Source organism: Cyprinus carpio, chromosome B19, assembly GCF_018340385.1.
Source record: "Cyprinus carpio isolate SPL01 chromosome B19, ASM1834038v1, whole genome shotgun sequence".
In the NCBI taxonomy this organism is placed as follows: Eukaryota; Metazoa; Chordata; class Actinopteri; order Cypriniformes; family Cyprinidae; genus Cyprinus; species Cyprinus carpio.
Genome location: NC_056615.1, coordinates 21,274,810 through 21,301,202, shown reverse-complemented (window position 1 = coordinate 21,301,202; position 26,393 = coordinate 21,274,810). Strand labels below are relative to the sequence as shown.

The following is a 26,393-nucleotide window of genomic DNA, read 5'->3' as shown; positions in this document are numbered from 1 at the left end:
GTGTTGGCCTGAACACATCTGAAGGTCATTATTCCACTATAATCATAGCGCCACCTGCTGGCAACAGAAAATGTCTTGTTTTACACTAACTTAAACATGCAATGTCCAATCTGCACCAAACTTCAATTATTTTATAGGAGTCTTGTGGTGAAGATATATAGAGGCCAATGTTCAGTTATAATCATAGCGCCACCTGTTGGCAATAGGACACAACATGCTTTATACTAACTCAAACATTCCATGTTCAATCTGCACTAAATTTCATATGCTTGATAAAAGTGCTGGACTGAAGAAATCTACATGACAAAATCCAGTTATAGTCATAGCGCCACCAGCTGGCAGCAGGAAGATTGGCACATATAAATGACTTTGACATATTCCTCTTATATTTACCACATTAAACGCATATTTCTCGCCGTTCGCTGTTTTACAAAAGCCAGCCGGTGGTGGTGAGCCCGGGTGCGAGGGCCCGTTCATCGCTGCTTGCAGCTTTAATTCTCGCCGTTATTTTTTTTCTTCTTCTTCTTCTTCTTCTCCAAAATGAATTGCGAGGGCCCGGGGCCTAAACATGCTCGAAAAGTCCTGAAACTTTGCACACACGCGTCAGACCTGGTGAAAATTTACCTCTGATATAGGTTTCAGAAGAGGGTGTGGCAAAATGGCTCGACAGCGCCACCTATCGTAAAAAAATCAACAGCCCTCGAGCTGTGTTTCACGTACATGCACGAAAATTGGCACACATATGTAAAGCATCAGTACCTACAAAAAAGACTCTTGGAGCAATATCCGAAACCCAACAGGAAGTCGGTTATTTTTAATTTTATGAGCAAAATTTGCATCATTTTTGTCATTTGCATGCCTTGTATTTTAACGAACTCCTCCTAGAGATTTATTCAGATCAACACCAAATTTGGTATGCCTAATCTAAAGGCCTTTGCGATGTTAAATTGCGAAGATCTTGAGTTTTCGTTGAAGGGCGTGTCCGTGGTCGGCCTGACGAATTTCGATGATTCGCCATGAAAAATGAAGTTGCTATAACTCAGACATACATTGTCCAATCTGCCACAAACTTCACATGATTGATAAGACTCCTGACCTGAACAGATTGATATGCCCTTATTCAGTTATAGTCATAGCGCCACCTACTGGCAACAGGAAGTGACATATTTTACACTGTAACAAACTACCCCGAGAAATTTTATGACATGCAATTTTTTTTTTTTCAGTCACTCTATTCTAAAGGCCTGTGCGATGTTAAATTGTGAAGATCTTGAGTTTTTCGTTAAAGGGCGTGTCCATGGCGCCGTCACAAAGTTCGATGTCTCGCCATGGGAATATAAGTTATTGTAACTCAGGCATAAAATGTCCGATCTTGCCCAAACTTCACATGTTCGAAAAGAGTCTTGGCCTGAACACATCTGAAGGTCAATATTCCATTGGGTGTGGCAAAATGCCTCGATAGCGCCACCTATACATTTTCAACGGAGTGCGCCTCGAGCTACGTTTCATGTACATGTACAAAAATCGGTAAACACATGTAACACACCAATACCTACAAAAAAGTCTCTTGGTACGAAATTCGAATCCCAACAGGAAGTCAGTTATTTTGAATTTTCTATGAAAAATTTGTGTAGTTTTTGCCAGTTTTCAGGGGTTGTACTTTAACGAACTCCTCCTAGAGATTTATTCAGATCAACACCAAACTTTGTCAGTGTAATCTAAAGGCCTTTGCGATGTTAAATTGCGAAGATCTTGAGGTTTCGTTTAAGGGTTGTGTCTGTGGCGGCCTACAAATTTCGATGTTTCGCCATGAGAAAGGAAGTTGCTATAATTCAGACATACAATGTCCAATCTGCCCCAACCTTCACATGTTTGAGAAGACTCCTGACCTGAATATATCTACATGCCAATATTCAGATATCGGTATAGCGCCACCTGCTGGCAACAGGAAGTGACATGTTTTACGCCGTAACAAACTACTCCTAGATTTTTTATGACATTTTATAATTTTTTTGGGTCAGTCTAATCTAAAGGCCTTTGCGATGTTAAATTGTGAACATCTTGAGGTTTCATTAAAGGGTGTGGCCATGGCGTCGTGACAAAGTTTGATGTCTCGCCATGGGAATAGAAGTTGTTGTAACTCAGGCATAAGATGTCCGATCTTCCCCAAACTTCACATGTTCGAAAAGAGTCTTGGTCTGAACACATCTGAAGGTCATTATTCCACTATAATCATAGCGCCACCTGCTGACAACAGAAAATGGCTTATTTTACACTAACTTAAACATGCAATGTCCAATCTGCACCAAACTTCGAATATTTGATAAGAGTCATGGCCCTGAAGATATCTAAAGGCCAAGTTAGTTATACTATAGCGCCACCTGTTGGCAATAGGACACAACATGCTTATACCTAACTCAAACCTTCCATGTCCAATCTGCACTAAATTTCATATGACTTGATAAAAAGTGCTGAAATGAAGAAATCTACTATGACAAATCAGTTATAGTCATAGCGCCACTAGCTGCAGCAGGAAGGTTGGCACATTAAATGACTTGCACATATTCTCTTATATTTACCGCATATTAAAGCCTATTTTCTCGCGTTCGCTGTTTTACAAAAGCCACCCTGTGGTGTGAGCCGGGTGCGAGGGCCGTTCATCGCTGCTTGCAGCTTTAATTCAATTTGTATGCTGGCTGTTGTGGCAGAAGGTCACATTTAGAGGTTGATTACATTGTGCTTGAATTAAAGGCACTCTAGACAAATGAAGGTTACAATGAGAAGTGGAAAGGCTGCTTTGAAAGCGTTTTATCATCAGAAGTACCACTGCATTTTGGTCAAGTGTCTCTGTGGACGCCTCAGAATAGGAGACCTAGATAAACTCAACCCAAATTCCATTCTATTTAGGGCAGATTATGTAGCGGTGGAGTGAGCAGCTCAATAAACAGTGAGAGTTTTACTTTACTGAGATCTGTGTGTGTGTGTGTGTGTGTGTGTGTGTGTGTGTTTGCGAGGGTCAAGTTTGGTTTGTTATAGGTGTTGTCTAGTGATTTGCTACTTGCTATCAGTTGTTGGCATGTGATTTAACAGCTTTTTATTGGTCTAAAATGCCCCTTTATGTTTATATTTCTATATTATTTTCTATCAGAAAAGAAAAATGTTATATTTGCTGAAATGTATTAGAAGCCAAAAAATCCTGTTTTGGTTTCATGGCATCTTTAATAGTATAGAAATATCTCCTGTCATTCTTTTGTGAATGTTTAATTTAATTTATGTCCTCGTAATTGTTAATTCAATTCAATTCAATTCAATTCAATTCAATTCAATGTAATTTAATTATTTCTTTCTTCTGCTCACAGAGGTTCCCGACTGATAAAGCGTACTTCATCGCCAAAGAGCTCTTGACCACAGAGAGGACGTATCTGAAGGATCTGGAGGTCATTACTGTGGTAAGACTGTAAATACCCAAGCAATCTCATATAGCCGTTATGTTTACAGGATGATTGTTGTTTTTGTGTCAGCATTAGCTTCACATACACCTTTTCCACCAGCATGAACCAGGTGCTAGTTCAGAGCCAGTGCTATTGCTGGTTTGGAGTTGGTTCAACTGACGAGCCTTATAAAAACCGGTTTGCCTTTCCACGGGCTAGAGAGCCACCACAGAGCCAGGTCTATCTTTCCCAGTAACGCTAGTGCAGCAGTGCCAAACAGAACAGGCTTGTTCGAGATGCATCGGCGCCATGCAGACCGACTGGCGCACGACACCAAATCACAGGAAAAGCAATCCAAAAGCATAGAGAGAGTCGTCTGCTATCCAGTCATTCCCGCGGCACACCAACTGGTCCGCGCAGCCCGAACAAGCCTAAACACACTATCAGCAATGGTGGACATTGCATTCCTATTGATGTTCATGGCTTTGTAAATCTACATCAGCATCCAAACACGGCAAATTCAACGTGTTCGTGTTTAGCTGCTATTTCAAAAATGGTGGTCAAAAGTTTCTGTTCATCTTGTTGGTCACAGTAACCCCGCCCCCAGCCCTTGACGCAAGCAGTTCTTACTTCTAGACAAGCAATGTTTTGGTGCTACTTATATACCACTTTTCCTAGTTCGGAGCTGGTGCTTTGGCTGTCAAAAGACAAAGAACCGATTTGAAACTAGGCTCTGGCTCCAAACCAGCACTCAAACTGCCTTGGTGGAAAGGGGGTAACAGTAAATACCTCAATCTAAGTCTAATTGATTATCTGGGACATTCCAGCTGTGACTTATGCTGTTATTGAAGTTTAATATTAGTTTTTAAATACTCACATATACAGAGACAAGTATAGGCCGCTAACTTTCTCAGTATTTTTTAAACCTTGTTTGGAACCTTGTTGCTAGGCAGTTGCTATGGTACAGTGTTGCTAAGCAGTTGCTTAATTGTTTTTGTGGTTGCTACTAGTGCTGGGCGGTATACCGGTTTACACCGAAAACCGGTGTATATTTTCGTTACGATATTCATTTTTAATATACCGCCATACTGATGTATTTAATTACTCAACGTTCTGAACGTTATGCTGCGCCGCGGCCGCGGCACACTGTTTCAGACGGACCCTTTACAATGTTGCACTTCTAAGCAGCGACAGCGAGGCGTGGTGAGGGTAAACACAGTAGTGCTCTGGTTTTACTTTATAACGCCTGTTTCACACATACTCCGTCTGCAGTGCATATGCGTTGCGTAATTTTTTTTACGCACCCATGTTAACGGATTCCAGCGTTCGTACTGCACGAGGTTGCGGTCCGTCAGTGCGTTCCAGGAGCGGTGCGTCTATTTTTGCTGTGCTGCAGGCGCTGAATTGTGAAAGCGCATTGTTCGCGGGAAAAATGAACATGGATTTACACGGAAATGCAGTCATTTCACAATAAATGTATACTAATTAAAGCTGTTTCACACGCAACACATGGGTTTTTGGCTAGGTTTAAAACAAGAAAAAGTGCACTTTTAGATAAACAAGGAAAACTATATATATATTCACTTTTATGGAGGCAGAAAAACAAAGTTCATTAAGACCCGTGCGATTGCTTGTGATACAGATTTAAATGCAAAAGGCACGAGACTGTTTCTGTCTGTGGTGTTTTAATTTGAAATATTTTAACAAGAAAAGTAGGCTAATTGTTGTGTTTAAATGTTTTGCCGCTTGCTTGAGCAGCTTATTATACAAACCTAGAATTCAAATGCATGAAAAATATGTTGTTTATATTTAATGAGTTAACTAATGTCTATAACTATGAAAGATTGTTACTGTTCTGTGATAAAAGACTCACAATGCTGATAAAAAAAAAAAAAAAAAAAACATAATATATATATATATGTATATGTATATGTATATATATATATATGTATATGTATATGTATATATGTGTGTTTTTTTACATGATATGAAAATAAAAAAATAAACTAATGTTGTGTTTGTGGACTAAACAGCCGCGGATCAGTAGCGGACTGCAAACGCGTCCCACTGCAGACGGAGTATGTGTGAAACAGGCGTTACAGGGAAGATAGATGCTGCAGAACTAGTAGAACATGACACAGAAGAACTTGTGCCAAAAAGAGGAGCCTGGTCTGTTGTTTGGATGGTTTTTGGTTTCCAAAAATCCGACGTCGACCAAACAACCATTTTATGCAAGTGCTGGTGGGCTAAAAGCACGTCTTGGAATATCAGCCAGCAGAAAATGCATTGTACACCTGATTATGCATGAGAAAAAAAAAAAAAACGTCATAAACCGGGAAACCGGCATAATTTAGAAAAAAAACGTGATATAAATTTTTGGTCAAACCGCCCAGCACTAGTTGCTACGGCATTAATAAGCTGTTGCTAGATTGTTTTGAGTTGTTGCTAGAGTGTTGCTAAGCAGTTGCTAAGGTGTTTTTGGTTGCTAGGTGGTAGTTAATGGTTTCTGGTAGTTGTTAGTGCATCTTTAGGCTGTTGCAAAAAATTTTGGTTGTTGAGTAGTCTTGCTCGATGGTTGCTAATTTTTATTATTAGTTGTTAGAGCTAGGGCTGGGTATTGTAAAAAAAAAAAAAAAAAAATAAATGATACCGATATCTTGACTTCGATACCGGTTCCTGAACTATACTTTTTCCGATAACAATTTTATGGGAGCGATGTATAATCCCACTGTTAATCCGACAAAGATCAGCCTGAACCAAGGCCTAAGACCACACCAAGCAGGGGGTAGAACATACAATTTCCAACCAATAGGTGATGCCGCATGGGAAGCCCGTAGCTGGTAGGTGGAGCTAGACCAATGAGCACCTTAGCTTAGGTATTCTAAATTATCATATCTGGCCAGAATAAACAAGCTGCACTAATACAGGACAGACACAACAACAGAAGCAAGGAAGCACCATGCATTTTACATAACAAAAGCACACATATAAAAATGTACATAGGCTGGCACATTGTCAACTGCTATATTCAGTAACAAACTGTGACCCAATTGCAGATAGCAATAAACTAGGAGAATAAGTGAGGTTAGTGACTCACTGAAAGCACTTGAGATGCCAAGAACAGCACATCCAACTTGTAAAACCTGGGGATTCTGTGAGGACCTGTCAGCTGCAAAGCATATGTGACCCTGGACCACAAACCAGTCTTAAAGGGTTACTCCACCCAAAAATGAAAATTTCGTCATTAATCACCAGTGTTAATTTTGGCAGGCGTTTTTGATTTAGTCTTAGTCTTGAGACGAAAATGCTTAATAGTCTTAGTCACATTTTAGTCATTTGAGTCTTTCATAGTTTTAGGCTAGTTTTAGTCTACGAAAAGTCATTGCATTTTAGTCAACTTTTAGTCACTACTTTTAGTCAATAGTTTTAGCCAAACTGTAGTTACCAGAATTTATTTTGGTAGCGATTTTATATGTAGTTTTCAAATTAAAATAATCATTAATTCTTTCTCTCTTCAGACCAAATCAATTAAGCTTATGAGGAATTTGAATCAAGGACTGAATTTGGAAAATCTTGAATAAATTGTGACAATTTTCATTTTTGGGTGAACTTTCTCTTTAAGTGAAAAAGGAGCAACTTATATAAATAGTATATATATATATTTAAAGAAGCACAATAAGACAAATACAATAGAGATACAAATTAAACTCATTTTTCAGATACTGTAGGTTTTACTTAACATGTATACATTTATTTAACATCTTTTGTTGGTTAACATTAATGACAGATAGGTATTTAATTTGGAATGGCTGTCCTTTTAAGACAGAAGGCATGCATGAAATACTGACACACGTTCAGTTTTCACCCACCTGTTCACGTTCACTTAATCCATAACCTACTGTATTTACGTGAGATACTCTACACGATAAACATTTAGACTGCTGTGTGTGTATTTGAGCGTTGAGAACTGATTGCGCGCTGTATATGAGAACTGAGGAAGTGGAGCGTGCGCGCGCGCGAAAGAGAGAACACTTCTATCAGCGTGATTTCGGATGTCTTTTATTAGCTAGATTTTAAGTTAATCGACAACGAATTGTGACTCCGGGGAAAAACGGGACGTCTGGTTACCTTATCCATACCCCTTCGGGTGCTGAGGCCATTGTTTCAGATCGCTAGTTCGCGTTTTTGTAGTCTATGCATCCACTGCGGCTGCTATACTGACTAGATATGCAAACGCCCCTTATCCGATCGCAATCCAATGACAGGGACGCACATTTTGAAAGACAAAAGCCTAAAGAAATGCATTTTGAATGTCTGGTAGTCCTCAAATAACATTATAGTCCAGACTCGTCTAGTTAACGAAAATGCGGCATAAATTTCGTCATAATTTCGTGATCAGATATTATTTTTAGCTCGTCAACGTCTCGTCTTCGTCACAGAAAAAATGTTCGTTAATGAATATTTTTCGCCGTCGTCTTCGTTAACGAAATTAACACTGTTAATCACTTAACCCCATGTCGTTCCAAACCCGTAAAAGCTTTGTTCATCTTCGGAACACAATTTAGGATATTTTGGATGAAAACCGGGAGGCTTTCATCCAGTAGCTAAGGTTTTCTAGGAAAGTGTTTGGACAGTGCTAGGGTTTCTTTCTCTTAGTTTCTTGGGCATTGCTGTGCAGTCCTTAATGTTTTCTGGTGGTTGTTAGGACGCTGTTAGGCTTGTGCAGAGATGTTTCGGGTGTTGCGTAGGGCATTGCCAGGGTGCTTTGGGTGTTTTTTTTTTGAGTGTTTCTTTTTTTTCTTCTTATTTTGGTTGGTTGCTAGGTTTTTAAAAAGTTTTTAGGGTGTTCTGGTTTGTTGCGAGGCAATTGCCTGTAATACATTATGACAACAAGTCTTTTTTATACCATTTTGAAGTCTTTTTTGACCGAAAGTTTATTGTCATTTTTGATGTTTATATCAATTTTTTCTGGAGGTTAAAGAGAAACATTTACACAAAACATAATACAATAATCAGGATGTTTTAGTGTATATTGTTAATTGATCCATTTACAAATGAAAGGTTAGCTTGAGCCTTTAAGATAAGGTGTAGTGGTTGTTGTTCTGTTGTACTGTTTGCCTCCTCCTGTCTGTATGTCTGCTTTGTAACGCATCTCTTTGATGTCTTACAAGGTAGTGGAAAGAAGCAGCAGGGCGATGCATTTACACATCTCATAAATATTTCCTTTTGGCTTCTGGATCTGAGGCTGCTGTTTGGATCCCAGACCACCAAACCCACCCATTCGCCTGCTCGCATTATTACAGCTGCATATGTTTAACAGTTTAAACATCTTCTAGATCTCCACACAGCCATCTGTACTGCTAGTGAGTTGAGCGCCACAACAACACTACAGTGTTCCAGTACACAGTACTTTTTTTGGTCTAGGTGTTTGGGTGGGGAGTTGTTAGGGGGATTTAGGGGGATGCTAGGCCTTTTCTAGATGGTTGCTAGGGTTTTAGGGTATTTTGGATAATCGCCCAAATGTTGCTAGGGTTAATAAGCAGTTTCTAGGGTGTTCTGTATAATCCCCAGCACGTTTCTAGGTGGTTGCTAAGGTTGTTGCTAGGGTGTTAATAAGAAGTTGCTGTGGTGTTTTGGATAATCACTAGCATGTTTCTAGGTGGTCGCTAAGGTTGTTGCTACGGTGTTAATAAGAAGTTGCTGTGGTGCTTTGGATAATCACTAGCATGTTTCTAGGTGGTCGCTAAGGTTGTTGCTAGGGTGTTAATAAGAAGTTGCTGTGGTGTTTTGGATAATCACTAGCATGTTTCTAGGTGGTCGCTAAGGTTGTTGCTAGGGTGTTAATAAGAAGTTGCTGTGGTGTTTTTGGATAATCACTAGCATGTTTCTAGGTGGTCGCTAAGGTTGTTGCTACGGTGTTAATAAGAAGTTGCTGTGGTGCTTTGGATAATCACTAGCATGTTTCTAGGTGGTCGCTAAGGTTGTTGCTAGGGTGTTAATAAGAAGTTGCTGTGGTGTTTTGGATAATCACTAGCATGTTTCTAGGTGGTCGCTAAGGTTGTTGCTAGGGTGTTAATAAGAAGTTGCTGTGGTGTTTTGGATAATCACTAGCATGTTTCTAGGTGGTCGCTAAGGTTGTTGCTAGGGTGTTAATAAGAAGTTGCTGTGGTGTTTTGGATAATCACTAGCATGTTTCTAGGTGGTCGCTATGATAATAAGCGTTTGCTAGGGTTTTCTGAATAATCACCAATATGCTACATTTTTTGTTTGCTTGTTAGAGTGTTAATAAGCATCTGCTAACGTAGTCTGAAGAATGTTGCTAGGTGCCTGCTAAGGTTGCTGCTCAGGTGTTAAAAGCAGTTGCTAAGGTTTTGTGAATAATTGCTAATATGTTGCTAAATGATTGCTAATTTTTTCTGATTGGTTGTTAGGGTGTTAATAGCAGAGCTCTGGTTAATAAGCAGTTGTTTGAGTGTTCTGAATAATTCCCAGTATGTTTTTAGGTGGTTGCTATGGTTATAGTAAACAGTTACTAGGGTGTTCTGTATAATTGTTAGCATGTTTGCAGAGTTTTTTCTTTTCTTTTTAAGTTGGTTCATATACTGTGTACTTAATAAGCATTAGGGCGTTGTGGATAATTACCAGAATGTTGCTAGGTTGTTGCTAAGGTTTTCCAGTTGTTAGTGTGTTCTGGATAATCACCAGCATGTGGTTGCTAATGTTTTTGGCTGGATGCTATGGTTTTAAAAAGCACTTTCTAGGGTGTTGTGGATAATTGTTTACATGTTGCCAGGAGGTTCCTAAGGTTTTTTGTTTGGTTGCTAGGATGTTAATAAGCAGTTTCTAGGGTGTTCTGAGTAGTTGCTAGGTGGAATCTAAGGTTTTTTGATTTGTTGCTAGGGTGTTAAGCAATTCTTAGTATGTTCTGAATAGTTGCTAACATGTTGCTAGGTGGTTGCTAAGGTTTTTGGTTGGTTGCTAATATGTTGCTAAGGATTCTTGGGTGGTTTCTAGGGTGTGTCTTGGTGTAGAATATTTTTTGCATGGACTGAAGTCGCAGTGGATGTTTTGCAGTGTCCAGAACATGAGAATAAAGAGACAAAGAGTCTTTATTCATGGATTCTTCGGCTATCACATCACACAGTCTGTTTGAGATAGTCATCGCACTGTGTCTGCTGATCTCATGTTTGGATCTATATCAAGAAGTCAAATGGTTTTATAGTGTTTGATGTGACGATAGAAAACATCTACAAAAGCTTCAGGGGGTTGATGTGTTCCTCCATTTACTGTAGACAGTTTAAAGGCTCATATCATGGATAATTGATTTTGAATAAGAGTTTGATGAGCTACATTCTTCTACAACTCATCCAGAACATAAATGCTATGAAAATATTATATTCTTATGCTTCTCTTCCCTTTCTGTATGTTTTCAGTCCTTTCAGAAGTCTGTAGGGAAGGATGAAGCCTTTCCGGATTCCTTGAGGAATCTCATATTTGCCAATTTTGAACCGGTGTACAAATTTCACGAGACCTTTCTGAAAGACGTGGAGCAGCGACTGGCTCAGTGGTGTGTATTTCAGTTAAATGTGTTTGTTATATTGGTGTCAGGAATGTGTACCAACTGCTCCAACCATAACAGACACACCTCAATGTGTCATTCAGTATTTTAATACATTGTTTGATGCCTTTTCATCTGCAAGTCAAACAACAGTTACACCAAATCAGATCTAGTTGGTCATAACATGATATGAAATTAACCTCACATGATTGAAATGCCTAGGCCATGTCAACCAGCAAAAAGTCTAATAAAAATAAAAACAGGAAATTATATTTTACATACAGATAATGTGAAAATGACATTATTTTAATAACAGTTAAACATTTTCTGCTACATTTTGGTCCTAACAAAACCCTTTATGTTCATAATATTGCATAATTTGATGCTTGTTTTCTGGTGTCCCCCTCCAGGTTGCAAGATTTGTTTAGTCAACAGTCTTCACAAATTAAGAAATTAAGTTTTTTCTAGTCTCTAGATTGACCAGCATTTATCAACCTTGACCATGATCAATATTATTTGTAAAATAAATTAATATCAATATTTATTGATAGTATTTTTTAAATAATTTTTAAATAATTATTTATATAATATTATAATTTGGCAAATTACTATAGTATATTCGTTTTATATATAAAAAAAAAAAATTAAGTGTATTTATTCTATATTACATTAAAAAAAAAAAAAAATATATATATATATATAGTGTGATTCTATATCTCCATATTATCCAAATTAACATTGTACCATCAGCCACACCTGCCATCTCATGTTTTTTAGAGCATAAGTCATTAGAAATGTTGTAAAAGCATTAAGTCATGGCACACAGAACAAACCTGTAGTATCAGACTATACACATAATGTTGCCTGACAGTAATATTGCAGCTCTGCCGACTTAAATGTTCTCCAGTGCGGCTGTAATGTTTAATTCTGCTCTGTGGGGAGCGGGTTTGGACCCGTGTTAAAGGACGGGATGATAAATGGAGGTTTTTGTGTGTGGTGGCTGGTGTGATGGCTCTTGGTGAGGAGCAGGGAATTGCTCAACAGTGTGATAGATGACACTGAGTTCACTGATGTTCATGTACTCAGTAAGTCTGCATGGTCCGATGTTCAACAGAGACATCTACTGGATGACATAAGAACTTCAGTTCATATATATTATATATATGTGTGTGTATGTATGTATGTATGTGTATATATATATATATATATATAAAAATATGAAATTAATTCTATTCACTGTTCCCAGGGAAGGCAGATCAAACGCACACATCAAAGGAGACTACCAGCGTATTGGAGATGTCATGCTGAAGAATATCCAGGGTTTGAAGGTCAGAACATCTAGATCTTTCTGTGATCCTCTTTGATATCAGTGAGATATGTGTTTTGGACATTGTGTTGTTCTCTAGAGCTTGGCTGTGAGGTATAACATGGGAATATAAAATTGGATATTAAATAGGAAATAAAAATTGTCATCCAAATGTTTGAAAACATCTCTTCAAAATAATAAATGTATATCATTTTTACCGTTGCATTCTTTGAGTATCATCATCGAGTATCATGACACATCAAGATAATGTTTTTTTGGCCATGGTGTGATGGTAAAACTATTGTATTCTTTGAAGTGCCATAATATTATTATTATTTGATGCCACCACCACAGATGAATTAACTCAATGAACTCTTTGGCTTCTCAGCTGCTGACGGCTAATTTTCAGAAGCATTCGGAAGCGTTGCTGGAGCTGGAGAGGATGTGTCGCTCGTCCCGGAAGCTGGAGGGTCTGTGTCGAGACTTTGAGCTGCAGAAGGTCTGTTACCTGCCGCTCAACATCTTCTTCCTGCGGCCGCTGCACCGCCTCATGCACTACAAACAGATCCTCGAGCGACTCTGCAAACACTATCCACCGACACATGACGACTTCAGAGACTCGCGAGGTACTACATCCGACAGCTGCTTCAGCCTTCAATCTCAGTCCTTTAATGATCTAAAGATGCTTTTCGTCTGTTCCAGCTGCGCTTGCTGATGTTTCTGAGATGGTTGTGCAGCTTCACGGCACCCTCATTAAGATGGAGAACTTCCAGAAGCTTCTAGAGCTCAAGAAAGACCTCACTGGCATCGACAATCTTGCACTTCCTGGACGGGTTAGTTCTTGAAATCAAAAATGACTCAATCTTGTTCCTGAATGCTTTGATCTCTCTCGTTGACCTGGTTGTGTCTGTTTTGTCAGGAGTTTATCAGACTTGGTTGTCTCAGCAAACTCTCTGGAAAAGGTCTTCAGCAGAGAATGTTCTTCTTGGTGAGAGCTGCTTGCTTCCATAAACTAGTTACATAGTACTAGACTTCTATCACAGCTAGATGGTTTGTTAGAATTATGACCCATGCAGCATCCTTATTAGAAGTACTGTGGTGGTTTGATTGCTATGATTGCTAAATGTACAGTGAATAGTACAAAAGTACTTCATACTAATGTTTTATTTCATAATTTATTATCCTTTGATTTCTATTATTTGTTGTTGTTGTTTTATTTGATAATTTATTATTTTCTGTTTAATTTCTAGATTTGCAATATTTGTTTTATTTTGTTGTTTTTAATTTTATATTTGTTTTCTTTTAATTTATTTAATCATTTTATCTTTTTTTTATTTGGATTTTTTATTCATTAATATTTTATTTGATCATATTTTTTATTTTATTTAGTTTGTTTTTTAAATTATTCATATTTTAGTTTTTGGATATTTTTAATGTTTTATTTTAATGTTTTTACTATATGTATTTTTTATTTAATAAAATTTATTATTTATGTATTTATTTATTTGTTATGTTTGTTTTTGTTATATTTTGTGTTTTATAAAATTATTTATATATATATATATATATATATATATATATATATATATATTATATATATATATATATATATATATATATATATTGTTTTATTTAATTGTATTATTACTAAAGTATTGATTTTTCTTAAAAAAAAAAAAAAAAACCTACCATGATATTATATTATTTGGAACCGTACTAAAGTATTACTATGATGATCTTGAAAGTGCCTTGGAATGCCAATTTAAGTCAATCATCTTTCTTGATGTTTTTAGGAGAGGTAAAATAATGAACATTTATCTTGAATTTGTTTTCAGTTCAATGATGTTCTGATGTACACGAGTCGAGGGATGACGGCTTCCAATCAGTTCAAAGTGCATGGCCAGCTTCCTCTGTACGGCATGACGGTGGGTAATACTGTATTTGATTCATTTTTGACTTGGACAAACAGTGATGCTTCTTTCAGGTTTATACATATATTATATAACTCTTTTCATTGACAGTACTTTTCGATATACAACAACATTCCCTGTATTTTAGTGCACTCTGACTGTTTGTTTTGGCCACGTTCCCGCTGCCTCCATCTCTAGTTACTAATTGCACATTCACACAAACAGGAGCTCTATTGTTCTGCAGGCCGCAGCTCCAGCGCTTCTCCCAAAATTGCATATTGCATGTAAATGTAATTATCCAGAAACACGCAGCATTCAGATGTTAAATTGTTGTCTTGATGAGGTTTTAATTGAAAAATAATGAATGCTTATATTCAGACCTCAGTACATTAATGATGAGATTAATTTATGCAAAAATTGGTTTTATTTTTCTTCTTTTGACTTTGAGGTGGAATATGTGTGTTTCTGTGTAAAATGCATCCACATGGTCAGCATGTTTCTAACTGATGGGTTAATCTGTCATGTTGGTCTGTTTGTGTAGATCCGTGAAAGTGAGGATGAATGGGGCGTCCCACATTCCTTCACTCTGTTTGGACAGAGACAGTCCGTCGTGGTGGCTGCCAGGTAATTAACATATTCACTAGCTAACATGTTCAGGGTTTAACTGGTTAATTATTACATTGACGGCTGGCTTTATGCTTATCGGTGTCCATGCTGTCTTATGTCCTTGTCTGTCTGAGGAAAAGGGTTAAAATATCAAATGCATGTTCAATGTGCAAATGAAAGATAAAATAAGTTGGCCTACTTTCCTTTTTATTGTGTGCCGTGCTCAAGAAACCCATGGGAGCATCATGATGATTATATAAATTGTGAAACGCAGTTCCAAGGAAATCACATTCAGTATCAGCAGATTATAAAGAGTTATGCAATGTTATTGTTCTGTGATCTAGTGCAGTTGTATTGCAACATTACATAAAAGCTGTTTCAGAAACATTTACTGAAATGAGTTTGAGGAAAATCTATACTGAATGAATACAACAGCAGAAAAAAACAACAACAAAAAAAATAACAACAACAACCGGAAATACTACAGGATATTTTAATGGATAGACCTGTCATTGAATTCTGATAGTACAGACCACAGTTCAAGCCAAAAAGTAACTACAAGCCTTTTTAAAAATACTACTACTACTACTACTAATAATAATAATAATATAGCAGCAGCAGTAGTAGTTGTAGTATTATATGTAATAATATGAATAATAATATTCATAATACTAATAACAATAATAATAGTTATTATTTATTGTTGCTGTTCTATTTATATATTTACATAATTATATATTATTATTTATATTACTATTAATATTAGTAATAATAGTAAACAATTTTAACAATTATTGTTGTTTACTATGATGTATAAATAATAATAATTGTACTACTAATTATAATCAGATAATAATAAGACTTTTTTGTTTTTAACAATAATAATTAATAGCAGAAGTATATTTAATAATATGAATAATAATATTAATATTACTAAATCACCATAATGGTTGCATTTTATTTTACAGTACGTGTACTCCCCTGGTACATACATGGTAAATATCTTGTACCTACAGGCAAATGAGTGGAGACACAAGGTACTTACCTGAAGTGTATGTACATGGTAACAGATAAGAAACACGGCTGTACTTAACATTTGTACATGCATGGTAATTAGTTTGTACATACAGACAAGTCTGGATAATAATGGTCAATAACAGGTAGTGTCAGTACATGGTAACTAAGACACATTACTATACTTACTAATAATATGTTCATGGTAAATATGTAGCACCTACAGAACAATGTGGTATTATGTGGTAACAAACAAGACACACACTGAACTTGCTATTTACGGTACACTTGGTAAGTCCTAACCTTACTTAATAAAAAGAGGACTATTTTTCAGTTGCTTGTGTAGGACTTTTAATGCTAAATTGCTCTCCACAACAGTGCTTACAAAGTTTGAAGAACTGGTAATTCCTGTATAATATTTATGTGAAATGGTGCACTTCATTTTACCGTCCTATTTCCATATGCTTCCTATGTATATACTCGTGTATGTACCTATTAGTTAATGTACAGAGTAAGTTATGCGGTACTCAAGTTGGGGGGTATAAACATGGACCAAGGTACATATTGAGTAATTGATGGTAGATGCCATTGCAGTTTGGAACTTGGTTGGGAACACGGTAGTAACTGTGCAGCACTGCATAGTGTTAATGCTTAGCAGGCACAGTCCTTTTACAAAGGGATTTAGACACATGATAATCAGTTGCAAGTGCTGATGAGTCTGGTAGCTACTATATAATTCCAAAATAAACCTGTCTACATACATAATTATTAGGAATGTACGTCATCAAAAATCCCTATTGGACCAATTATTTAAGAGAATCAGTGTTGTTAAAGATAAGTCAAGTTAACTGCAATGGCATCTACCATCAATTACTCACCAAGTACCTTGGTCCATATTTATACCCCCCAACTTAAGTACCGCATAACTTATTCTGTACATTAACTAATAGGTACATACACAAGTATGTACATTGGAAGTATATGGTAATAGGACGGTAAAATAAAGTGCACCATTTTACATAAACATTACACAGGAATTACCAGTTCTTCAAACTTTGTTAGACTTTACCATGTACAGTAAATACCATTAGTAAGTATCGTAATATGTCTTATTAGTTACCATATACTGACACTACCTGTTAGTGACTGTTATTACTCACACTTGTTGGTAAGTGCTACATATTTACCACGTGTATACCAAGTACAGTAAGTGTCTTGTTTGTTACCACATAATACCACATTTTTCCGTAGGTGCTACTCATTTACCATGTACATATCATTATGTGGCTTATTAGTTACCATATACGGATACTGTAAGGACGTGCCTGTTTATACCCACTTGTCCGTAAGTGCTACATATTCACCGTATATACATTAGTAATTACAGTAAAGTATCTAATTAGTTACCATGTACTGACACTACCTGTTAGTGACCATTATTACCCAGACTTGTCTGTATGTACAAACTAATTACCATGCATGTACGACTGTTAACTAGAGCCGTGTTTCTTATCTGTTACCATGTACATACACTTCAGGTAAGTACCTTGTGTGACCACTCATTTGCCTGTAGGTACAAGATATTTACCATGTATGTACCAGGGGAGTACACGTACTGTAAAATAAAGTGCTTCCGGGCCAGTGGTTCAAATTATTACTTACCCTGCCAACATTTTCACTGGCCCTGCCACAAAAAATTTATAAATAAATAAAATAGTTGCCATTTTCATTGTTTTTGATTTATGTTATCTTGTATTCTAATAAATAAGCTTATATGACACCAATATTTTAGATGCGAATTCAATTTTACAATTCTCGATTTCAATTTCAGCCAAAACTACTAGCCTGACAAATATAAATTTCAATCATTACTAAAGACAGGTGAACAGTCAGTAAATAGGAACAGATGAACAAATTACAAGCAATAGCACAACTGAATATATAGAGCAAAGATACAAAATAAATGATTTACAATTTTATGTTTGTAGGTGTCCAGGTACAGAAATCGAATAATCACATGTAAAATAACATTGCATTTTCTTCACTGTTTCACCTTGATTTTTCATAGCCATTTGAAATGAGTGGTAGGCTTGCCGCGATAGATGGTGCTGACAGTGATACTGGTGTTAAGCCCCAACACTGGTTACGTCACTTGCCCACCGCAGCACCGACCCCCACCGTTGTTTTGATTTTTTTGTAGTAATAAAAATCATTTAGTTCAGTAAAAGAACAGACACTAGCATGTGCAATGTTTGATTTAAATTAGATGGTATAATTTCCAAATTTAAAGCAAAAACAGAATGGTCTGACTTTAGCTTTGTGAAATTATGCTACATAAAAGTCCTGCATGAAACTGAAACAGCAGATGGGCTGAATGAGACGCAGATTCACTCTCTGACAGCAGGTGGCGCTCATGGAACAGCAGCGTTTACCTGGTTACTGCTGTACACAAAGCAGCGCTGTGCATATCACCAATACTTTAAATGCATTATACTGAGCCAAGATAAAAAGGAAATGCCATGTAAACTTTTCTGAAAACAGTCAGTTCCCCTCAGAAACACATCCATATAAAATCCAATATTTAGGATTTTCTTCCTATATTTTGCACAAAGTGAACCGCGATCTTGCTCTGTCTACTACTGTATTTTCTCCTCTTTGCATTCATCTTCAGCGTCGCTAGCCTCTGTTAATGGCCATTTACAGACTAGATATAATATTAACATAATATTTCCACACAAATGACATTTTGACAAAAAAATCATTGCGATGAGTGGAACAGAGGTAGTCTGAAATAAAGCAAAAAATGCCCCGATCAGTGCTCTACTCCACTGTATTAATTAAATATAGGTTTAAATATAGATTAATCATTGTTAAAGCTACGAAGTTACTCGCAAAGATGGGTATTTTGATACACTTTTGTATGTATTTGTTCATTCAAGTGCAAGAAAGATGTGGAAAGATACTTCACTCGGGGCTCGGGCGTCAGAGACGCGTCTCTCTTTGCGCGCGCTGTCTTCTGTGTGAACTGAGTAAAATGAGTACTGAATTACATTTTAGTAAATATTTATTGGTCTACTATGTGCTGTGTCCCTTCCCTGCAGTAATAGTATCACTGTCTTAGCACTTTAATTGACAGTAGCTGCAGTACTAACATCCACAGTTCCCTCCACAGTTCAGCGTCTGAGATGGAGAAGTGGGTGGAGGACATCAAGATGGCCATTGAACTGGCAGACAAATGCAATGGCCCCTCGGCTGAGATCCTGTCCAGCAGTTTCACTGACAGCAGTAAGTCACTGACCGTTTTCATTATCTGATCTGACACAGGCCAGTGCTTACAAAGAGCTTCATGACATAGAAATATATGTTTTATATGAGTAGTGCTTTGATGTTTTGTTGTCTAATGCAATGACATCCGTATGTTTTTGAGTGTGTCATAAGAGCAGTAGTGAACAGTGTATGCACTGGATCTCAGCTTCATGTTTCACAGGTTTCCAGTCCTGCAGTCCTTCAGCAGCTCTTCTTCGTGTCAGTCTGATACACACACATGCTTTTTTCTTCTGCTTTATTCACATTAGCTAAATCTTTTCTCCTTTTTTTCATCATATTGTTCCTGTCATCTAGACATGGAGTTTGAAGTCATTGTGAAGAAACTGTTTCCTCTCTGTTCTCTCTCGTGACCGGATGCATGAGCTCACACCTGATTTCAGTGTATTGATAGATTGTATTGCCTGTCATTGAAGTCAGAAAGATTTTCATAAGGTCAAATATAAGACACAGAGGAGAACGTCTATCTGCTTTATATTGAATGTTTTCATTTTCTGTGAAATATGTTTGTTTGCTTGCTTATTAATTTATTATTATTATTATTATTATTATTATTATTATTACATATATATGGCATACATTATTTATTTACTTTATTTATTGATATTATTAATTTCATATATAAAATTATTATTTTTTATTATCATTATTAGTTTTAATTATTTTAGAATATATTTATATAAAGTTTTATTTCTTTATTATTGTTATTTTAAATAAAAACTCTAAATAACCTTACAAAAATGGATAATTGTAATTTGGTAATACAATGGTATAATGGTAATACAACACTGGTAGTAGTTGGTACTTCCAAAAAAACTAAAAATGCTATATACATAATAATAATAATAATATTAAATAATAATAAATAACATAATAATATTAATCGAACATGGTAGTTTGTTATTACTATGGTATTCATGATAGTTAGGAGTACCATGTAAATTAATTTTAGTACCGTTGTATTACCATATCTGTACCATAGTACATCCAAAAATAGAGAGATGAAATCAGACAGTAATACTATAGTACTTTGATATATGCCATGATTACCATATTTATATACCCCTGATATTGCCATGGGACTCTGCAGTACCTGGAGGAAAAATTTGATTTATAAACATATAACCTATCGATATCACAACCTTTCATTCTTTTCTTGTTAAATGGCTGCTCTTCCCATATTTCCCAGAATCCCCTGAGGAATCTAGCGCTGACCAGGAATCAGAAGATGACCTGAGTGCCTCACGGACATCTCTCGAGCGGCAGACGCCTCACCGTGGTAACACCACGGTTCACGTGTGCTGGCATCGCAACACCAGCGTGTCCATGGTGGATTTTAGCGTAGCGTTAGAGGTACCGGAGCACAGCCGTCCTGTTTCAGAGCTCCAGTCTCTGTGTTTGTGTTTAACCTTCCTCTCTTTCTCTTTCTCTCCTCTGGGAACTGCGACTGTTTTCAAGGCATCACTCGTAATTGGTCCCACATGGAATTTGTGCACCATTCAACATTTTTACGATTATAAATCTGAAATGAAACATGTTAAATAAAGCAGAGAGTTACATTGGTAGCTGAAAGCCTTATCAGATTCAACTCAACTTGAATGTGAAAATAATCACGTACAAGTGTGCAAACACATGAAGCTGAATAAATTATTACAGAATTTACATTCACTGCAGAAAATCCAGTTCTTAATGAGTGTCTCTGTCTAATTATCCAGTTCAAATATCTACAAATCCTTAATACAGGATCATTTTTTACTTTGAGAAGCAGCACCGCATAAGTTAAATTTAGATTCTAAAAGAAATATATATTATTATATTTTACAATTTTGTATTTTATATTTCACTAGTACTGTATTTATATATACATTACTGTTAAAAGTTTGAGGTCTTTGAGATTTTCATGTTTTTGCGCATTAAATAATGCATAATTTATTTGATCAAAAATACAGTAAAAAAAACAGTAATATTTTGAAATATTATTACAATTTAAAATAATTGTTTTCTATTGTAATATTAAATGTAATTTATTCCTGTGATGCAAAGCTGAATTTTAATATGCTGATTTGCTGCTCAAACATGCATTAATGATTATTATCAATGTTATAAACAGTTGTGCTGCTTCATAATTTTTATATAAAAAAAAAAACCTTGATAGATTTTTATTTCAGGATTCTTTGATGGATAGAAAGTTCATATATATATATATATATTATATATATATATATATATATATATATATATATATATATAACATTATTAATATTATTATTATTTTTTTTTTTTTTTACAAAATTACTGACCTCAAAGTTTTAAATATATATATATAATAGATTTACCTTGTTTTAAGGATTTTTAGATGTTTTTAATGGAAAGACTAATTCTAAACTCATTAAGAAGTGTTTGTGCAGTGTTTTTGTGTTTTGTATTAGTTGAGTCTTGAACATTCAGGTTCCTGCTGTCGTCTTCCTCGTGTTGTTTCCTCTTCAGATCTTCAGGCCGTATCATTTCTTCCTCCTCGTTCGGATTCTGTCCTGTCCCAGTGTGTCTCTCATGTCTCTCTCTGTGTTTCTGTGTTTCTCTGTCCTGCGCTGTGTTAGAGGACCCTAGTCCAGTCAGTCGGTCAGAGGCTCCCATTGCGGCCCCACTCAGGGCCCAGGGGCCCGTGTCTCTCTCTCTGGTGTGTTGGTATCGTGTCCAAAGCCTCTGCTTTAGTGAAACCTGCAGGAATAGAGAGGTAAAACATGGACGCTGTATAACGTACCATTTCACTTACAATGATTTGTTTGTTGAGCACAAGAAAAGCTAATTGAAATAAAGCTGGAATAAAACAACAAAAACAAATATTCTTTAAAAATCTAAAAAATGTTTTGACACTGCAACTAACTGAAAATTAGTTTTAAGTATTTAAATTATTATAACTGAAATAAGAAATTAAATATCAGTATCACTATATATATATAAAGCTGAATAATAAATGCTAATATAGTTTTTTTAATTACAATTAATTTATTTAAAAATAAATACTTAAATTACTAAAACTAGAACTGAAATAAGAAGGAATTAAAAGTAAATACATATATTAAAAGATCTAATAAAAATAAAAGTGCATTTAGTAGCAACAATATTTCATTCTATTTTTAATCATAATAATAATATGCCATGTTATTTTATTTCACTTTAATTTTACAGTTTTATTTATTTGTTGTGAGAATAATAATAACAATAGTAGTACTACTAATAATACAAATAATAATAATGCACATAACAAAATTACTTGTATAAAACTAAAACCTATTTCAAATGATTAATATATACTACAATAATATATGAATAACGTTAAAATAACACTGCTTCAAATGACAGCAGTGGATTTGACGTTCCTGCAGTTTATCAGCAGAAATGTCACACATCAATGATTTGTTCAGGTGAAAGATGGTTTGACGTTTATATTACTGCCCTTAATTGAACAACCTGCTCGTAACTGAGCTGGACTTTCTAGATCTGTGCATATATAATAACTAATATGGATGCATTTATCAAACGCCAATTGGTTTGTCGTGTCCTCTGAACACTGACTGTACTTTGGGTTGTGATGGTGTTTCAGTTCAGTGCCTTTCTCTCTTTGAATGTTGTTGAATGTCTTTGAATGATCTTCAGTTGTTCACTAACAGCACAGGTGTGACGCTGTTTATCAGTGTTTTAACCTGCTGCTTGAAGAGGACTTGAGGGACATTTATATAGGATGCGTTCCTGCATTTAAAACAGTTAGAATGGAGTTAAACTATTTTAATTGACACTACAACAAATAATGCAGCAATCATACCATGAAATGCTGAATAAACTGAGACGCAATTACATGGCTGAAGATGTCTGTCTGACGCATGTGTACATAAACTAACAATTAAAAGGAGTGCAGACAGTCCACAAGAACACATCCTGTATGAATGACTCTATTTCTGTTCAGATGTGCAGTTTATCAATAGTAAAATTAAATGAATATACTGCCAGTCTCATACCTTTGTTGTGCCCAGGGTCCAAAATATACAGCTGTACAAAAAAACAAACCTAGTAAGAAATTGCCTTTGGTAAATAAAAACCAAATAACTGGCCTAATGACCTCTAACCCTTTTAGAAACTGCAAACTGCAATTTTTAAAATTGTTAAAATTGTGATTTGCATTGAATGCATGATTTAAATCACAATATAAGACTGACATCAGTGATGAGACAATCAAATATACTGATTACTAAATACTAACTCAATATAACAATCATTAATTTAGTATCATTGATGTACTGTTATAGTTTTTAATATTTTGAATTAGATTTTTATATTTTCTGTTTTCACTTTAATTTCAAAGTTGTTTTTTTATTAATTAGTTTATATATATATATATATATATATATATATATATATATATATATATATATATATATATATATATATATATAGCCCCAGATATATACTTTGTAAAAAATTTAATATATTATTAAATTAAATATATTAATAATATAGATGATGTTGATTTTAGACCCTAGTTGTATCTGAAGCATTTTCTCTGTTTTCTCTCTCTCTCTCTCTCTCTCTCTTTCACACGCTCCTCTCTCTCTCTCTCTCTCACTCTCTCTCTTGTCTTTATTGTTCAGAATCAGCTGTCTGGGAATCTGCTGAGAAAGTTCAAAAACAGCAACGGTTGGCAGAAGTTATGGGTGGTCTTCACCAACTTCAGTCTGTTCTTCTACAAAACACACCAGGTCAGAAATGTTCATAAGATATTACTATTAACATTCAATTATTTATTAATATTAAATATTATTAATGTTTTCCACAATTTTGAATTGATTCTCTGAGCAGAATGTGAGTAATGTGGCAGGAGTCTTTGGCCGTATTTAATCTAAGAGTCTCTCTGCAGGATGAATATCCTCTGGCCAGCCTTCCTCTGCTGGGATACTCCATCACCATTCCCTCGGAGTCTGAGAACATCCACAAAGACTACGTCTTCAAGCTCCATTTCAAATCACACGTCTACTATTTCAGATCTGAGAGCGAGTACACGTTTGAGAGGTACGGCAACAAAGATAAACCAAAATACTGAAAGACTAAGTGATACTACACAGTATACAGAAGGTCCAACAAATAGCCATTTTCAGAATAAAAGTTAGTTAATTTAAATGAGTAAATCAATTAATTTAAATGAATAAACAAAATTAATATATTTAATATATATATATATATATATATATATATATATATATATATATATATATATATATGCATTTATGTTGTTCCATTAACAAAATATATTATACTTTTATTTTTGTAGTATGTTTCCATAGTAAAAATACTCTATTACAGAAACATGCTACAAGTACTACATGTAACATGCTAAAAGTACTTCTAAAAATAACTAAAAGTATAACATATTTTGTTACAGAAACATAATACAAAATATTGTTTAATGTATAGGTAGTGCCAAGTCAGTTTAATCACTGTTCTGTATTAATGGATTGCTTTAATTGACACGCACGCGCACACACACATCAGTCGCACACAGAGAGCGGAGATCACACAGAAACATTCAGGAGCACAGAAGCTTATTGTCAACACTGCCCCGTAACTTTTATTAGTAAAATAACTTTAATACTGAATCGCTACATTATATTTCTTAGCAACAAGGAGGTAATTAAACTCACAGCTTCAGAGACGTGATACGTGTGTGTGTGTGTATGTATGTAATATATATATATATATATATATATATATATATATATATTATTAGATATATATATATATATATATTATATATATATATATAATATCTGTGTGTGTGTGTATATATATAATCTATGTATGTGTAGACAGTCCAAAGAGTTGAGATGTTAAAACTTGATATTTCTTGTGGTCTATTCAGAACACTGGAAATTTAATCTCAAGTCCAGTTGCATTGCATTATGGGAAGCTTTATTGTACTCCATGTTTGTTGATATGTTGTGTTGTAGGTGGATGGAGGTGATCCGCAGCGCCACCTGCTCCTCCAGTCACATCCGCTCACTGAGCCGCAAAGAGCCGCACGTCTACTGACCAAAGACCCTCGACAGTCTGCCTGAACACACACACACACGTCAGGTTCTCTATCAGGTCCTCTCAACACACTAACATGTTTCTTATGGAAGTTTTTTTGTGTGCTATATCGTTGTTTCACTTTATTGAAAAATTTAGAAGGCTTTGAATGGGTTTAGATGTGAAGTTTTGAAAGTACAGTAGCTACACGAGAATATGGATTCAGTGCCAGGAAATACACACATTATCATAACATCAGGTCAAAGGGAAACACTTCCAGTTTTACAGTTCATTTTAAATTTACAAAAGACACAAAATCCTTGTAATTAAACAACAGTCCTCGTTCATGAAATGCAAGAAATTATTTGTGTAAATCATTTGTAAAATTTGTAAGAATGCTTTATTGAATTGAATGCAGTGGTTATGTTGAATGCGATGATTTATTCTTTTGAATGTTTTATTGATTTGTATATGAGAGTGTTCTGTAAATGGTTTATTGAAGGCTTTAGTGAACGTGAGACTGGTTATGTTGAATTGAATGTGACGTTTAATCTGAGAATGGTTTTACGAACAATTTACACATGAATTTCTTCTGTTGGTGTTTCATGAATGAGGCCTAATGCCTGGAAAGGTTGTCAGTGAAACATCTCTGGACTGTTTTTAAATGTAGTAAGTCTACGCTTTTATTACTGACTTCTGGTCTGATGTTTTTAAATGGTTTTTGTCTACATCTCAGTAAAAAAACAAAAAAAACAATGTGCAGGTCATATTTCACTCCAGAATTGCTTGGAGAAGAAAAAAAAAAAAAAAAAAAAAATTATAATTAAATTGTTTTTTCTTTTTGCATAAAAAATTTGATTTTTTTTTTTTTTTTTTTTCACAATTTAAAGGGGTTTCGTTTTTTTTCCATGACTATTTGCCCTGAATTTTTTATTATTCTAATGCAAACGCATATATAGTACAATTGTTAGTTTACATAACATTGCTAGTTATGTTAGTTTACAATACATTGCTTTTTGTGCAGAATTAAAATTTCTTCTTTCTATCTTTTTTTTTTTTTTTCAGAAAAACTGATTTTCACTAATTTTGAGTATTTCATGAAATTTTTTGGGGGGTGAAATGACCTGTGCGTCTCAGCTCACACCTGTAGATGCATCTATGCACACGCTGGATTTGTAATGTTT

At 35.3% G+C, this 26,393-nt stretch overlaps 1 protein-coding gene across 1 annotated transcript; it reads left to right on the top strand.

Annotated features, from left to right (window-relative positions):
* Window positions 1-3,287: 3,287 nt before the first annotated feature.
* On the top strand, window positions 3,288-26,018 carry LOC109086073 (FERM, ARHGEF and pleckstrin domain-containing protein 1-like; the record flags this gene model as incomplete). Its single annotated transcript, XM_042745120.1, has 13 exons — window positions 3,288-3,449; window positions 10,865-10,998; window positions 12,236-12,317; window positions 12,684-12,921; window positions 12,998-13,128; window positions 13,215-13,283; window positions 14,131-14,220; window positions 14,747-14,829; window positions 18,998-19,110; window positions 20,339-20,502; window positions 23,796-23,903; window positions 24,062-24,213; window positions 25,149-26,018. Coding segments are annotated over 13 exons (1,608 nt in total), but the record flags the coding sequence as incomplete, so codon positions are not given.
* Window positions 26,019-26,393: the final 375 nt, after the last annotated feature.